At 40.4% G+C, this 17,900-nt stretch overlaps 1 protein-coding gene across 1 annotated transcript in view; it reads left to right on the top strand.

The window, feature by feature from the left end:
* Window positions 1-2,809: 2,809 nt before the first annotated feature.
* LOC139464857 (uncharacterized) overlaps window positions 2,810-17,900 on the top strand; it is a 32,716-nt gene continuing 17,625 nt past the window's right edge. The window contains exons 1-7 of the mRNA XM_071246410.1: window positions 2,810-2,974; window positions 11,626-11,694; window positions 11,983-12,080; window positions 12,307-12,402; window positions 13,773-13,895; window positions 14,157-14,459; window positions 16,479-16,614. Coding sequence (XP_071102511.1) covers window positions 2,904-2,974; window positions 11,626-11,694; window positions 11,983-12,080; window positions 12,307-12,402; window positions 13,773-13,895; window positions 14,157-14,459; window positions 16,479-16,614 — 896 coding nt within the window. The 5' untranslated portion in view covers window positions 2,810-2,903. The remainder of the gene's footprint in view (window positions 2,975-11,625; window positions 11,695-11,982; window positions 12,081-12,306; window positions 12,403-13,772; window positions 13,896-14,156; window positions 14,460-16,478; window positions 16,615-17,900) is intronic.

Genomic DNA, 17,900 nt, shown 5'->3' on the forward strand with positions numbered 1-17,900 from the left:
CAGGAGAGAAGAAACAAGCAGCCCTAGATACACAGGATAGAAGGAACAAGCAGCCCTACATACACAGGATAGAAGGAACTAGCAGCCATTTATACACAGGATAGAAGGAACAAGTAGCTCTACATACACAGGGGAGAAGAAACAAGCAACCCTAGATACACATGATAGAAGGAACAAGCAGCCCTACATACACAGGATAGAAGGAACAAGCAGCCCTACATATACACCGGATAGAAGGAACAAGCAGCCCTACATACACAGGATAAAAGGAACAAGCAGCCCTACATATACACCGGATAGAGTGAACAAGTAGAACTACATACACAGGAGAGAAGAAACAAGCAGCCCTACATATACACAGGATAGAAGGAACAAGTAGAACTACATACACAGGATAAAAGGAACAAGCAGCCCTACATATACACCGGATAGAAGGAACAAGTAGAACTACATACACAGGATAGAAGGAACAAGCAGCCCTACATATACACAGGATAGAAGGAACAAGTAGAACTACATACACAGGATAAAAGGAACAAGCAGCCCTACATATACACAGGATAGAAGGAACAAGCAGCCCTACATATACACCGGATAGAAGGAACAAGTAGAACTACATACACAGGATAGAAGGAACAAGCAGCCCTACTTACGCATGATAGAAGGAACAAGCAGCCCTACAAACACACGATTAATGAAACTAACAGCCCTTTATACACATGATAGATAACACAAGCACCTCTACAAACACATGATAGAAGGAACAAGTAGAACTACATACACAGGATAGTAGAAACTAGCAGCCTTACAAACACACGATAGAAGAAACAAGCAGCCCTACATACACAGGATAAAAGGAACTAGCAGCCCTACATACACAGGATAGAAGGAAAAAGAAGAACTACATACACATGATAGAAGAAAATAGCAGCCCAACATACACAGGATAGAATGATCAAGTAGAACTGCATACACATGATAGAAGGAACAATTTGAACTACATACACAGGATAGAAGACACTAGCAGCCCTACATACACAGGATAGAAGACACTAGCAGCCCTACATACGTGGGACAGAACCAGTAAGCGCCTGGATAGAAGAAACAAGCAAGCCTACATACCCAGGATAGAGAACACAAGCAGCCCTACATACACAGGATAGATAACACAAGCAGCCCTACATACACAGGATAGACGAAAGAAGTAGCCCCACATACACAGGATAGAAGAAACAAGTAGCCCTACAAACACACGATAAAAGAAACTAACAGCCCTTTATACACAGGATTGAATACACAAGCAGACCTACATACACATGACAGAAGAAACAAGTAGCCCTACATACACAGGATAGAAGGCACTAGCAGCCATACATACGTGGGACAGAACCAGTAAGCGCCTGAAATACATGGGAAATAAAATAAAGGAAGATCTACAGCAGCCCAGATAGGATGGGTTCGGGTTAGAAATTTTCCCCAGCAAACTATGCTGTTCGTAGGTGGCGCCCAAATAGATCGGGTGGTGACTTGGTTGATCGTGTGTCGTTGCTCACAATATCGCACACTGGATTGCTTGGTCTTGACTCGATTACACTTACGGACCGCCGTCATATACAGCTGGAATATTGCGGCGTTAAACAACAAACATACAATGTCTCACGAGCTGGGGGGTTGACAAATCCAAAGATGGCAACTTAATCACTTTTAACCACTTTAACCTTGAACATGCGCTTAAAGGCAAAAGGCATCCATAATCATAAGACATATCTGCAATTAAGCCAATATAATATTACGTCACGCTATTCTCATTACACCTAAACAATTAACGATTAGTCGGTATGCAATATTATAGAGAAATCATATGTCAACCATAACATGGTTTAAGTCAGAGAAATCAATCGGAGCTATACTCCGGAAGTAGAGGCATAAGGTTCTCATGCTTTCTCTAAAACGAATCAGAGTCCATTATAAGATTCTGACTGTGTCTTCACCATCTCTCAGAACATCAACTATGTGTCACCCAAGCGAATGAGTTCATGCAACATGTCATTAGCATTGGGGAAAGTGTCAAAGCTACCTGACGACGTTATTCAACTTGCCTGATCTCCAGACGTATTTATTAACACTGCTTCATGCAGCACTAGGAAAGGCAATTTACGTTCAACTGTATCGTTTACGGACTCTAAAAAACAGAGTATGGTTTCTGGTTAGCCTTCAGATAATATGGGTGTGGCACATAGGTGTGAACAGGCTTTACTTAATAGTGTGCACGTACATGTAAATTTCAGATATATTCATATTTATACATGTTTATGCTTTGGACGTATTTGTAAAAGACACATGCAAAACCTAGACCGTACTAGCCTGAATAGCTCACCCTATAGATCATGAAGCGAAGTGTGAAATATTTTAGTTGAATGTGAATGTCAAACTTTTCCTTATTGCTATCATCACCTTCGCTGCATGTAACAATACGGAGCGCCCTGTTATAGCATGGTACCTATTATACCATGGCACAAAGTCATATTATATACACTGTATGTGATGTAGACAATACATTGAATGAGATGTAGTAAACATCTGATACACAGATCGATGCCGCGTTTTTACTGTAGTCTAATACCACAAATCCAATACAAACCATGCGCAATGTGGATCTAAATGTATTCCAGATGATTAAATGACGACCTCTTATTGGATAAGCGCTTCTACAATGTAGGTGTGTCCTGAGTCTTTTAATATTTCGACACCACACTGTAATATACCTCCTGGATTGTCGAGTATAAACTACCCGCTATCGCCTCTCTCTCCAGTCGGTGTACAGCCGTTCTGTATTCAGCATCCTAGTTAGAGAACTGTGTTAGCGTCTGGGGTATCGCAGGTGTTTGGGCAGGCAGTGACGAATGAAGATACACGTCCTCCTCTTGGTAGCCCTTCTGGGAATACTTGTCGATCTCAGCGTCCAATGGTCTGGGTAAGCGACTTTCCGAAATGAGATTCATTTATCACAAACAATTAATAAGAAAAAGTAGTCTTTTCTGTGGCGATGATATGGTTGATACAGCCAGATGCCTGTAAGATGGCATTAGTATCATATTAATGAGCGAAAGCGAGTAACAGAAACATCTAATCGGAATGAGCGAAATAATGTAGCTGAATCATTTAAGCATTGCAAGAAAATGCGTTACCTTCTCCGAGATCAATAAAAAAAAAAGAAATGACATAGATTCTGCAATCATGTTCATAATATCAGGACCATCGCTGGTGTAATTCGTCCCTCTCGTGATTCTATTTAAGGATTGACGTTGTATTTGGAGACGTGCATCAGCTGATGAAGATAGTAGATCACACGTACATAGTCCATGATGACAAAGCAGGTATATTAGCAGAGTTGCTTAGGAAGTTCAAAATTTACTAGAGTGTCTTGAAACGGATATCTCAAAGATCATTTATATGAAGCTTATATAGGTGACTGTATGTATCCTTGCAACACCCCCCTTTCAACTTGGTACCAGCTGTACTACATTCATACAATGTAATAAAAAGAAAACTATACTCTTCAAAAAAAGAAACTTGACATAGATGTAAAACCACCTTTTGCCAAATATCTAAAATAATTACATTAAATGAGAACCAAATAAGTCAAACAGAAATATGATGTGTCTATAATTCGCGAAAACACATGCAAAGCTCATAAACGTAGCGTTTGTGGATCAATTTTACAGCTTCATCCAAACGCAACCGCCTGTAAAAAACGTGCAGCACAGGATCCTGCATTTAGGCACGCAGGTCCCCCTTGTTGAATGGGTATAAAAATTCAAATCAACAGCTATTCATACAGTCCTTATAACGGCAGTAGAGGCGGTGACAGAATGCCAAGACTGAATGCAGCTCAACGGAACAACGCCATTGGGAGATTACAAGCTGGAGCATCTCAGCAAGAAGTGGCCAGGAACTTTGGCGTATCCAGACAGACAATCTCCGCACAGTGGACCCGATAAAACAACACCAACAGAGTTGACGACAGACCAAGGTCAGGAAGACCAAGGGTGACAACCCAAGCACAAGATCGATACATCCGGCTGCGACACCTCCGAGACCGCACTACCACAGCCACAGGCTGGACTTTTTGCACGAGGACGTGTTCGACGTCATGTATTGACCCGAAGTCATCTGGGGTCAACAGAGGGTTAGATGGGCACGTTCAAAGTGGAGAAATGTACTGTTTACTGACGAGTCCCGTTTCCTTCTCACACGTGCTGGCGCAAACAGAGGGTTAGATGGGCACGTGGAAGGTGGAATAATGTACTGTTTACTGACGAGTCCTGTTTCCTACTCACACGTGCTGATGGGCGCGCACGTGTCTACAGACGTCGGGGTGAACGTTACCCCCCCCAACTGTGTGCAGCAGGTTGTCCCATTTGGCGGCGGGAGTGTCATGGTATGGGCCGGAATTCATCACGGTGGTAGGACGCCTCTCGTGCATGTGGCAGGTGCATTGACAGGTGTGCGTTACAGAGACTTGATCCTGCAGCCTTACGTTCTTCCTCACGTCAACGTTCATGGCGGACAGTTCCAGCAGGACAACGCTTGACCGCATATTGCACGTGTTTGTCAGGACTTCTTACAGCACAACAACATCCAGACATTACTTTGGCCAGCCCGGTCACCAGATTTGACCCGATTGAGCATCTGTGGGACGAGTTGGATCGACGCGTTCTCAGAAGGAATCCACCGACACTGACATTTTCTGTACCCCTGTGACATTAACTGTATCGTGTACGTGTGTATGTCTAGGTGACACGAATTATGTTTTGAACATCGTGTACATTGATCTTCAAACAGTGTTTCAATTATGGTTTCTGTGTCCTATTTTGAAACAATCGCATTATATCACTATCCAATAGCGATTATACCAGGTGTTCGAGAAAACGTGAGCCTATCCTGCCGAACCGGCGACACCCGTCACAAACACGTGTGCAAACGCGAATCATGTGTTCACAGGACCAACATAGGAACACATGGTACAAGTCAAATTGGGGAATTGCATTGGACATTATTTTGGTCACTGATGCGTTAAATTGGGATGTGTCCTCTCCATGATTTCAACGTGTTTTTTGAGGCTTTAAATTATGTAAGTCTGATTAAACACATTTGCGGAAGAGTCAGTTGACGCTCTTTGGAATCGTAGACAGAGCATGGCCGATTGTACCTAAAATACCCAAAGACTGAAACAGATGATATTTTGCTCGACATAAAAGAACACAGTCGCTCTTATCGTACAGTGATATGAATAGTTTCTTGTTACTCTGAACTTTTATGTATGCTAGATTTACTTATGAAACGGAAGAGGCGGTAAATCAATGACAGAGAATTGGCTGTTTGATCTATTATTGGGTGATAGTCGATCACCGATAAAACCGAAGCTTAAGTTAAACGTCTTGACCAAATTATTGTGTTTCGATATTGCAAATCCTAGCAGACATTCTGATTCATGTTCAACAAGAAGCAAAGCACAATTGGTGTCCGTTGGAACGCCAACACCTTGCTAAATGTCTTATCCCAATGCTGCACATATATCAGTATATTGTAACATATAGGTTTCTCGGGAAACTTCAGATGATGACATATGCTTTTATTTTCGCACAATGGCTTGACTGGTATTCCATTGGCAGAGTCAATACCGACCTAGTTCTGGTGAGGGACTACAGGGGTCGTACCGAACAATGGCTCCAGGGGGTTGTTCTAAAAGCGTTAGGTCCGGTGACTTACAAAGTTCAGGTAGAACACTCTGAGTGGAAGCGCCATGTTGATCAGCTGATAACTATGCCAGGTACGCCTGATCTATCAGTAACATCCATTAGTGAGGACATAACAATCCCTGGTAGTTCTGAAAGTGCGCCTATGTCTGGGGTAGAGAAGATTCCAGTTAAAAGTACCAAGGGGTCATTTCCTGGGGAAATCGGGGTGGAGAGTATTCCACCTGGGACAAGGCCCCCAGAGACTGAAATTGTACCTGTGACAGAAACAGCGACTCGAAGATATCCTGTCAGGGAGAGGAAGAAACCAGAAAGACTGTCTTATTCTTACTGTTAGTGTTACCTTAACACTGCTTGGATCCTAAATACCTGGGTTTCTACGATAAACATTGATTTGGATACTTTGCTTTTAAAACGGCAGTAAGATCGTTCGATTTTTCATGATACGTTTTTTTTGTATAATTTTAAGGGGGAAAAGTGTAAAATATTAGGTTTTGTTTGATCAATTCTGATGGTAATTGAAGTCGTAATGTAATGTTACCCGTGGTTCGGAAAACGTTCTTACGTAACGCACGTACAATGCGTGCACGGGCTTGGCTACCGAGTGTCAATTGTCGTCTGATGAATAAACGAAGTCGGAAGTTGGAAGGTTGTCTCTTGGCTATTGAAAGAACACTACATTCTTTATAAACTCCCTATCAAAATTTTTAAAAATACTTCTACAACTTTATAACCAAATTTGGATATCCAGAACAGAGCAAATCAGCCAAAGTGAGATCGACACTTAAGCCAGGGAAGCCAGCAAATAAACCTGACTCATATCGTCGCTCCACATTTGCAAAATTGTGGACTTTTTCATTGATAGCAGACTGCAGTTCCGATTTCGAAACAAGAGCTAAACATATTTAGCCCCGATCAGAGCGGCTTGACTTCAAATTGCAAAACTTTAGATCACCTACATTTTGAGCAAGGTGTCAGAACAGCACAGCTATACCCGGTCACATTTAAGTTCTTTCCTAAGCCACAGTCCAAAGGCTCCTCTCCCTGCTCCAACAGGCCCGACTCCACTGGCAAGCGGATTGCGAGGTCACAGAACGTTACGGATGGGGGAAGAAACTCTGTTCCATGACTGTTTATATAGTCCCGTATAAAATGCAACAGTAGCCGACTCCTTATAGACTGTATGATATCAATAATTTAACTCTTAATGAAAATCAACTCACCCGATAGCCACATATAATATAAAGTCCAACAATAGTTCTATTCTTACTTTAGATCGTATTTTGCATATAGAGAAAGGTGTCAGAACAGCACAAGCACAAAATCGTTCTGATTATATTTTTTCAATTTCAGCAAAGTTATGGTATGGTTTGGCAAAATGGCCGAGTGATACACAAAATACAAAATGGGCGAATAGCAAATTTCATTCGTTCTTTCTTAAGACCTATGGCAGTGAAATCAAACTCTGATGCTTATTATTCGTTAGATAACGTTACCCAACAAGGAAACATGTTTTTCGCGGACACTCTTTAACTTCATGATCGACGACATTTTTCTATATTCTATCAAAAACGACGCAGCAGCTACTTTTGCGCACTTTTCACTTTGGACTACATTAGCCGACAAAGAAGTGCAAAGTGAAGGGCTTTAATGTGTCATAATGCCAGTGACAAATTTCACGGATCAAAATGATCTCAAGCACATGCAAACCATTAGTCGGGAAACATGTACAATTCCGAAAAATGCATCAACTGCATCAGCACTATGAACGGTATCAGCGAATGGACCAAGGAGCTGCACGTACTGCACTATGAACGGGTTTTTAATTGCCTGGCATCTGCGACAGTCGCACAGTGACCCGATTTGATTTAATCAATATATATAACTTCCTTCCGTCCTAAAACGGATACATAGCCATGAATATTTAATGAAATGATACTAAATACCTCATTTAAATTTATTATTCTTTGCATATAATAAATTACAATACCATTTCTTAAAAATGTAATATCTTTTTATGAGAACAACGTACATTTTCTTTTTAAATAATTTCTAACATATGTCGCGGTTTCTGCCAACAATGTAATTGAGGGAATTCAGGCGGTGAAGAAGGATTAAAAAAGGATGTATTACCTTCTCAACGCCATGTTGACGGGGATATTGGCTCTTGGGGGAATAAAGAACAACATCGACATCACTGTCCCGGAACGCTTTATGCACAACATGCAAACAGTAAACAGAAAATGCACAATGAGCGGAATACCTGCTCTGACAACACAAACACAGTGATGAGCGGACCTTCCAGCTCAGGCATACATGAGGTGAGCGGAGCTCCAGCGCAACCTCAGGGCGTTTCCTACGAGAGGCACATCCTGTTCGAGGTCGTAAATGGTAGCACATATATAGCAATGAACAACAATGGAAAGACAATGATGTTCCTCTGGACATTGGACTTCTGGGGGTGACACAGCTTAGGGGATGAACAATTAAGGCAATAAATGTCATACTGTAAATAACAGTAATGAACGGGAAGTGATAAAGTAGCCCAGGTTGGCTGTCAGTCAATATACAATGAAATGTTGGTGAGGATTAACAACGGGGATTAGCGCCTAAAATGTAATGACAATTAAGTTATTGAGACAGGGTAATTTTCCTTTGGAGTCAAATGTACTTGAGACAATGGTAGTCATAAATCAGTCGCTATGACAACCTTAAAAAAATATAAATGCCATCAACATGAATTGATGAGTTCCCTAACCTCAAATCTCTGCAAAATAATGGAACTTATGACTAAAAATAGGCTACAGCACTACCTAGACCAAAACGACATAATAAATCCCGACCAAAGCGGCTTCACTCCTGGCCGATCAACTCTCGATAACCTTGCCCGACTAGAACAGGATATAAAAACAGGACAGCTAAACAAGCAATACACCATAGGCATATTCCTAGACTTCTCTAAAGCTTTCGATATGGTATGGCACCACGGGCTAATACAAAAACTAAAAAAAATAGGACTAAAAGGTCAAATAATAAACTTCATCCAAGATTTCCTAAACAATCGCAAAATTACCGTGGGTATAGACCATACGCTATCGGACCAGTGTCCCCTAGAAAATGGTACTCCCCAGGGCAGCATCCTCAGCCCAACCCTCTTCAATATAATGATAAATGATCTATTCGAGGGCTTATCCCCTAAACTAAACACTTCAAAATTCGCGGATGACGGAGCCATATGGATCCGCACTAAAAGCATTAAAATGGCAGAAAACTTAATCCAAAAATCTCTAAATAAAATACAACAATGGGCAGACAAATGGGGCTTCTCCCTTAACTCAGATAAAACAACAGGAGTAGTATTCAAACATAAAAACATGAAACCTGCCTACCCAATCCTCCAGCTAAACAACCAAACAATCAAATTCCAAAAACAAACCAAATTCTTAGGACTTATTTTCGATCAACACCTCACCTGGGAGGCTCACGTCCAAAACCTAAAAACTAGATGCAGCAAAGACCTTAACACAATAAGATGTCTCACCGGCTCTAACTGGGGAGCCTCCAAAGATACCCTCCTCTCACTACATACAACACTAATTAGATCAAAACTAGACTACGGCTGTGCCATATACAATACCCTAAACAATTCTCTATCTAAAAAACTTGACTCAATACAATATCAGGCTCTCAAACTAATTACACGCACCCAACATGGCACCTCCTACACCTCACTTCAGTCCTTTACAGGAGAAATGCCACTAAATCTACGCAGGGAACATCTAAGCCTTAATTTCTGGGCCGCGTCCCAAACAAACCCTCTCATCCAAAACCTAATTAACCAAAACATTAGCCCAAGAAACCAAGCTCTAGCTCGCAAACACCCCTTACTCACCCCAATATCCCAATATCCCAAAGAATAACTAACTACCTCAATGAACACTCAATGAACACAACCAAACTCAAAATCTTAAACAAAACTGCAAAAAATCAAATATCTTCACCCCTAAACTCAAAATACCCAAAATAGACACAACGCTAGCAAACCAAATAAATAAACAAACCGACCCAAACATAGCTAAAACCACCACACTCGCATACATACACGAAAATTGGCCAAATTGGTGTCACATATACACTGACAGATCTTCAGACCCGATCTCCAACCACACAGGCTTCGGAGTCCATACCACACAACCAGTTATATCCACACAATCTTACCGACTCCCTAACAACCAATCTATATTCACGGCCGAACTTATGGGCATGGCCTCAGCCCTGCATAACCAACAATCTAAAAAAAAATAAAAAAATCCTAATTCTCACTGACTCCCTTAGTGGACTACAAGCCCTCCAAAACAAAAATACCAAAAAACGACCTAAATTAATAAACCAAATACTTAAAAGCTCCAACGACCTAACAAAAGCAGGCAAAAAAATAACCTTCTTGCGGATCCCCGCCCACGTAGGGATTTACGGCAACGAAAGCGCCGATAAAGCAGCTAAATTATCTCTCAAAATACCAGCAATAAGCCTAAACCTACCCATCTCAAAATCAGAAATTAAAAGTGTAAACAAACAAAAAATAACCAAAAAATGGCATAATCAATATCAAAACTCAAATAGCCAAATCAAAAAAGTGCTCAGAAAACCACTAGCCAAACCTAAAATCCTACACCCCTCTACAAAAATTGACAGATTAATTACAAAACTCCAAACAGGACACACGAACCTAAATAACCACCTAAAACAACTTAAAAGACACACCACAGGCAACTGCCCCCACTGCAAACAACCCGAAACCACAGAACACGCACTCATCCACTGCAACTGCACCCACTACCAAACACACAGAACCACACTACAAACCACCCTCAGTCTAAATAAGGTTCCTACTCTAGATGAAATACTAAACCCTCAAAATAAACTAGAAAACTTCAAGGCCCTAGGCGTATTCCTAATTAATACAGACCTAATTAAGCGCATCTAAAAACTAATTAATCTACCAATCCAAAATCCAATAAACATACAAACACCCACCTCACCCGGCTCCCTTAGTTCCCTCCTCCACCCACCTCGGCATTTATTCCAAATTTAAAAATTTCAAAAAATCAATATAAGCTACCCCTAAAAGCCCCCTCGTGTGTTTACACTGCAGTCGGAAAGCGCACGTTAAATCTTCTATATCAGTCAGTCATTGATGAGTCTTCCATTAAACATTAACATTAAAGTAACATTTTTATGATCTTTTTTGTAATAATAAAATATATATACATGATAAAAAATGGAACTTAACCAGATATTTCACTCACTATCTTACTTACAGAATGAACGCGATGCCTGTTTACGGAGAATGGTATACACAATTAATGACATTTACAATCGCGTTACCTTTTCTATTGACAAGATTACCATAAAGAGAGTAGATAGATATGGGTACATACCTGTAAAAAAATATAAATGACATCAACATGAATTGATGAGTCGAGACGAAAGAATGTCTTCCCTCGACAATGACGTGGCAAAAAGTGGCATTTGAAAGTGTCCACGTCCAGCGTTTTGCACCTTACATTAAGATATTGATGTGCTCTTTGTAACAAAAATATTATTTCTGTTGACAAAAGTAGCTTTATATACGTAAAAGAAAACTTAAACAATAAACGTCTTGTCTTATCCTGTCTTGTGTGGCTCTATTCATTAAACTTTCATTATCACAAATATATTACAACTTCGATTATTTAATTATTATTTCCTCGTCAAAATAAGAAAGGTATTTGGTGTTTAGTATACATGAGTATTGAGTGTAACCTTGTTTCTATTGTAACCTTGTTGAAAAGACTGATTCATCATCAAAATGTCTTTGTTTCAGAAACTTTTGTTCTCGTACAATCTGTAGTTACAGACGTGAGCGGCGATGTGCATATCAGACGTGGATGGGGTAACAATCATTAACACAATTAGTTATATGGTGAAAAAAAACCTGCAAATTAATTCATTATTTGTTTCAATAGTTAACTTTGATAACACAATTAAATTATCCTTACACAACATTCATAGCGTTTGCAGCACCTTGCTCTATTAATGGTTTATAGTATATTCACAGTATCAAAATATTTGCTCTATATATACTGATGACAAAAAAGTGAAAACTTACAGTGCCTGTAGTTTAGCATGTGGTATATGTTTTTTGTCATCACTGTGACGGTATTCTGCTTCCTTGGCTCAGCTGCTGCGCATGGAGATGGTACTGGGTGCCGGATTATCGGGTGCAATATTTCTGCTGCACTGGCTGGACAACCTCCTCTGGCCAGAACTGTAATCGACGTAAGTCTGGTCCCTGTTTGTAGCACGTTATCACACTTTACGTAACTTCTCACAAGCGCATAATTCATTGACTGAAGTTGGTGAGGATCGTGGCAATTCCAAATCGAATGAAATTACCAAAACTTGCAACATCCATGCTGTAGTTAATATACGTCTTTTATTGTTGGTTTGTATTTCGGTCAGGCCGCAGTGAGAGTAATGTATAAGTTTGGTATTGTATTTCCAGCAATCTGCAATCCTACCTGTAAGAACGGAGGTACCTGTGTGCTACCCAACACCTGTCGGTGTAATGATGGGGCTATAGGATCAAGGTGCAACACGTGTACGTATCGTTAATGCAATATTGTTACAACCTCCATATATGGGTAAAACCAATAGCAGGATACACTTAAAATAGTGAAATATTTACTGCAATTGTTTTCATAAGTGAATTGAATTCTTACTGACACCACAGAAGATTCACAGTGAGGAAATCAATTATTTTCTGAAGGACAAGGTTTTGCCTGATCTTTTGATCTGACGCATGTTGCCTTGACAGGGAAAACTTTACAATCAGAAATGTCACTGTGTGCATATTGCTAAGGCCATATCCTTCAAGCAAAACCATATCCGTTATACTGGCAAGGACTAAAGAGAGGAGACTCTCGAATTCTCTTCATAGACTGCAAATTGAAAAAAAATTCATCTTCAAAATCGGTCTCCATGTTATGACATATTTTTGAAACATGCCTGATCGCGCGTACATCAAAGACCCACGCTACGTGCGGGTCCTTTATTTTGAGATTGCCACAAGCCGTCAACTGGCACTTTTACTGCATGTCTTAACTGAACTGAAGCTCACAGATCCCAATCTGCATTTACTACCTCAGGGATTACTATCACAGGTATGGCTGGTAGATATTCTCTACTAACTATTCACAATAAATCATTCTTATGATCATGTCATTCAGCTTACAATACCAGGTCTGCAGGTCACAATTGCCTGAAGTTTATGGAGCTTTTATCTGGGTTGTGTAGGACTGGTTTTGATGTACATACATGTATACCTGTTCTAGCCTGGATCTTGTATACAAAATAACCAGGTTGTATCCTGGAGGTCATCATCCCAATTATAGCAGGACCTACAGGACCTACCTTTAAGTTTACTTTGCAGGTTCTGTACTGGAACTTACTGTTTCAAATCTAACGTCCTTTCCTGGCGAATACAAGTTCTCAAGTTTTCATTCTTTAGTTTACAAGTGAACTCTGAAGATTCTGTCATTGATCTGTCCATAACACGTTTGCATGCACTACCATTTTGAAAGTCCTCTACTGGAGTTACTTATCCAAAGTCTGCAGATTCTGTCCCATATTTATCATCACATGTCATATATCCTGGATCTAACCAAATAAAATCTGAAGGTCCGTTCCCGGAACCTACCACCCCATGGGTACAAAGTGATTTCGGGAAGGGTTAGAGGGCTGTCGGACTGGATGGAGTTTTGATGGCAATTCTGGGTAAGTGCCGACCTTCAAATACAATTGCAAATCAACCTCCCAGATGACCTTTTGTTCCGGTCCAATCAATCAAACGATAGGTTAGAAGTACGAGAGAAATTGAATTACAAGAAACTGACCAACTCTTAATGATCAGCCCCAATATCTGTTTAAACATATGTCATCTGGTTCTGTATTTGTTTTGTATTATTTCAGTGGTATGTAACTACGAGCGGCCCTGTTTCCCCGGTATCTGTACCCCAGGCACCAGTGTCAACTGTGACTGTTCATCGGGATTCCAGTCTCTATCAAGCAGACCGAGTGACTATTGTAGAAAATGTACTGGTTCATTATCATTACATAGATAACTTAGATCAATTACAAAGGCAATAAGGTCCCAGCGCCATATCCGTCCTCACAACCAAGTAAAAACTTATGAAAAGACCCCACAACTGTTCTCTCAAGAACTCATTTCTGTGCTTATGCCCTTATTCTTGGTATAACTGGGCAACCTGGAAAATGGTTTATTTCACCATACATTGATTAACTAACAAGGCAAGTTTGTAAAGGCTGAATTAAGCATTAGTTTTTTTGTTACAGTGGAAACAACCCAGAAGCCAGAAATATTTGAGATAGGCGCCAGATTGGCCTTCTGGCAGCGGGGTACCGGGATGCCGACCATGGAGAAGTATTCTTTGTACGTTGACTCAACCATGTCCAGTGTCTCCGACTCCGTGTGGACAAACAGGAAAAGATTTAACTGGGTGAACGTCACAGCGTCTGCCCATTACATGGCTACAAACCTACCTGAGTCACCTGCCTTCATCAAGAGCTATGGTATCGGAATTGCTAAGGCTGAAGTAGACATTCATCATGAGAAGCTGCCTTTGACGGGTGAGAACGGTTCATGGTATATGTTGATCAAGGAATATCTGAATAAGATGAATATGATAGAATTACGAACAAGTATTTGTTACAAATGATGTTATTGTGCCATTTGGTACAATGTGTGAAGCCCATTCCTGGAGTCCCCCGCCATGATATTTCCTGGAATATTGCTAAAAGCAGCGTAAACCCAAACTCACTCACTCACTCACTTAACTACCGATTTTCTATTTTACCATATTTAACTGTCACATCAGACATTTGCCTTAATATTTGTCATTATATTGGTAATACGAAAGGGCTTCACAGGGCAGAAGTTTTATAACCATACTAACATTATTTAAACAACTATGATGACGTCACGCTATTGTTCTTGCAGTTGATTCTAAGCTAGGAATTCAATGACTATTCTGAACGTGCATTTTAACGAGTAAAACAATATGCATTACGCAAAATTATAGGGAAATTATACAATGACATGGATTTCGTAAGAAAAATCACTCGAATCTATTGATTCCAAAGAAAAGAGGGCGAAATTGGCAACGCTGGAAGCGCTCGTAAAATCTCCAACATCATCATCATCATCATCATCATCATCATCAAAAGTAGACTCAATTTGTTCCTTCGGGGCTCGTCGTTTTGAACTTCCATGATCAACAGATTCTCTTGTTTACTTGTTAGCTCTAATAATTCACAAATGGTAGCTCGTTCCTGATGAGCACCAGCAATGTATTTCATTCTAAACACGTTTACATCTTGAGACTGATAACGAGCTCTAACGTTCCTTCATCGGCAACGCAAACTTCATATACGGAAGCGGAATAAACCAACATCAGAAAAATATTATCTTTATTGTATCAATAAAGACGAGGGCTGGTCAAAATGTTCTAAGCCTTAAAAAAATACATTTGAAAGTTTTTCAGATTTTATTTTTCAACATAATCCTTCCTACTTTTCAATACACTTCTCATGTCGATAGTGAAGCTTTTCAATCCCAGTCAGGAAGAAGTTTTCTGAAGGCATCCTGAAAAACCCGTTCATGGCAGCTTTGAGGTCATCGTTGTCGTCAGAGCGCTTTCCACGAAGGTGTTCTTTTCAGTTTAGGAAACAGGTGGAAGTCACGTGGTGCCAGGTTTGGCGAGTATGGAGGGTGAGGAAGCTCTTCGAACCCACATTATCGCACAGCAGTCTTTGCAAGTAGAGATGTGTGAGAAGTGGCATTGTCATGAAATAATGGAACTCGAGCAGTCAGCATACCTCAGCGCTTTTCTTTGATAGAATATCTCAGGCAATAAAGCAATTGAGCGTAGGAGGCACCGGTACTCGTCTTTTGACATACCAAGAAATCAAAAACGATCGCGCCAATTGCATCTCAGAATACAGTGCTATAACTTTCTTCACTGATCTTGAAGACTTTAATTTCTTTGGTGCCGGAAAAGTGGAATATCGGCTACAACTGTAAATGTTCACGATTAATATTTTCAATGGATCCATGGCTTAGACCTGTGCCTTCCTGAAGTTCAGCAATGGTAATACGTCTATCTGACAGTAAAAGCCTTTCTATCTCCTTGAATGAATCTTCACTGGTGGAAGTTAAGGGACGTCCAGACCCTCGGTCATCATACAGGCTTTTTCTCTCAACCTTAAACACAGCTGCCCAATGTTTAACAGTGGAATAGCCAGGACACTTGCCCCTTTACACTGGTGACATGCGGTCATGAATATCTTGGGGAGTACTTTTCTCTGCAATCAAAAACTTGCTGACTGCTCCGTCCTCGTTCTTTTCCATTTCTGAGGCCATTTGGCCCCCTGTCACGTTCAACTGGCTCTCACTATTATACAAACGACTTCAGCTGATGAACTTCTCACACTATGTACTACATTGACTTGTTCCCTTTGTTATGGCCCATAGTGGAAAGTTAGTCATGCTTAGTACTTTTTCACCAACCCTCATAAATGCCATTTCATACTAAATGAACCTGAAACATTTGTTAAAATTACACGGCTGTTGAAAAAATCTGCTCATCTTTCTTTTAGGGTCAGCTCCTGTTGTCAGTCTTGACACAACTCTGCCCTGTACACCGGAAGTGTCTGATCTCAACCCCACCTCCGACACCTACTACTGTGACATAACCAAACCCAACTATGACCGATCACTGGAAAATGGAGACAGGTAAGCCAAGATCAATATCGATAATTATTTCAGTGAATATATCCTTACATAGCCATGAGCTATTGGTTATTGTATTACAAAATATGTCGGACCTTTTTATTCATAATGTGTGTTTCAGTATGAAAGCTGGAATTTATAAGAATTTATGAATATGTATTTTCAACAAAACAGCAATCAAATTTGATGCCATAAAAATGTATGTGTAATGAATTAAATGTGATAGTATTTCTGTGTTTGAAAATGTCCAGTTCCTTCATTTACTGTAACAAGCGATTAACATATTCGATATTCGACTTCAGGAAATTTTATTTCCGAGGTTATTCAAGTCACATGAACAGTCCATCCAAGTATATATGTGCAAGTGTGTGGCTCATTAGAGTAAATATGTGCACATGCACGGTTCATGCAAGGTTCATGCAAGTATGTGTGCACATGCGTGGTTCATTCAAATCTATATGTGTCCTCATGCGTAGGTCATTCAAGCATATGTGTGCATACGCGTAGTTCATTCAAGATTATATGTGCACATGCTTGGTTCATTCAAGTATGTGCGTGCATGTGCGCAGTTGCTTCAAGTCTATATGTGCACATGCCTGGTTCATTAAAGTATATATCTGCGCATGCGCGGTTCATTCAAGCCTGTGTGCATATTCGTGCTTCATGTAAGTATGTGTGTGCAAATGTGCAGTTCATTGAAGCATATACTGTAAACAGCTTTATTTCTGCGCCGTTAAAATATTGCGAATACCACACCAAAGACAATACTGCGACGAGATATTTTGAGGAGTTGCCGTGTTGAGATGACCCTTCGATTACCAAACAATAACCAGCTATTGTGCACATGACCGGTTAATTCAAGCCGTTATGTGTGCATATGCGCGGTTCCTTGAAATACATATGTGCACATGCACGGTTCATTCAAACCTATATGTGTGCACATAAGCTGTTCATTCAAGTCTATATGTATACACGTGCGCGATTCATTCAGGTCTATATCTGTGCACATGCGCGGTAATTCAAGTCTATGTATGCAAAGGCGCTGTCCATATGTATACGCATGCGCGGTTCCTTCAAGTCAAGATGTTGACATGTCCGTTTCATACAATTATGTATGAGCGCATGCACGGTGCATTCAATTCTATATGTGTGCACAGGTGCGCTTCATTCAAGCATATGTGTGCATATGCGTAGTTCATTCAAGAATATCTGTGCATATGCGTGATTCATTCAAGTATGTGCGTGCATATGCGCGGTTCATTCAAGCCTGTGTGCATATTCGTGGTTCA

Source organism: Haliotis cracherodii, unplaced genomic scaffold, assembly GCF_022045235.1.
Source record: "Haliotis cracherodii isolate W230 unplaced genomic scaffold, xgHalCrac1.p SCAF_17, whole genome shotgun sequence".
NCBI classification, from domain to species: Eukaryota; Metazoa; Mollusca; class Gastropoda; order Lepetellida; family Haliotidae; genus Haliotis; species Haliotis cracherodii.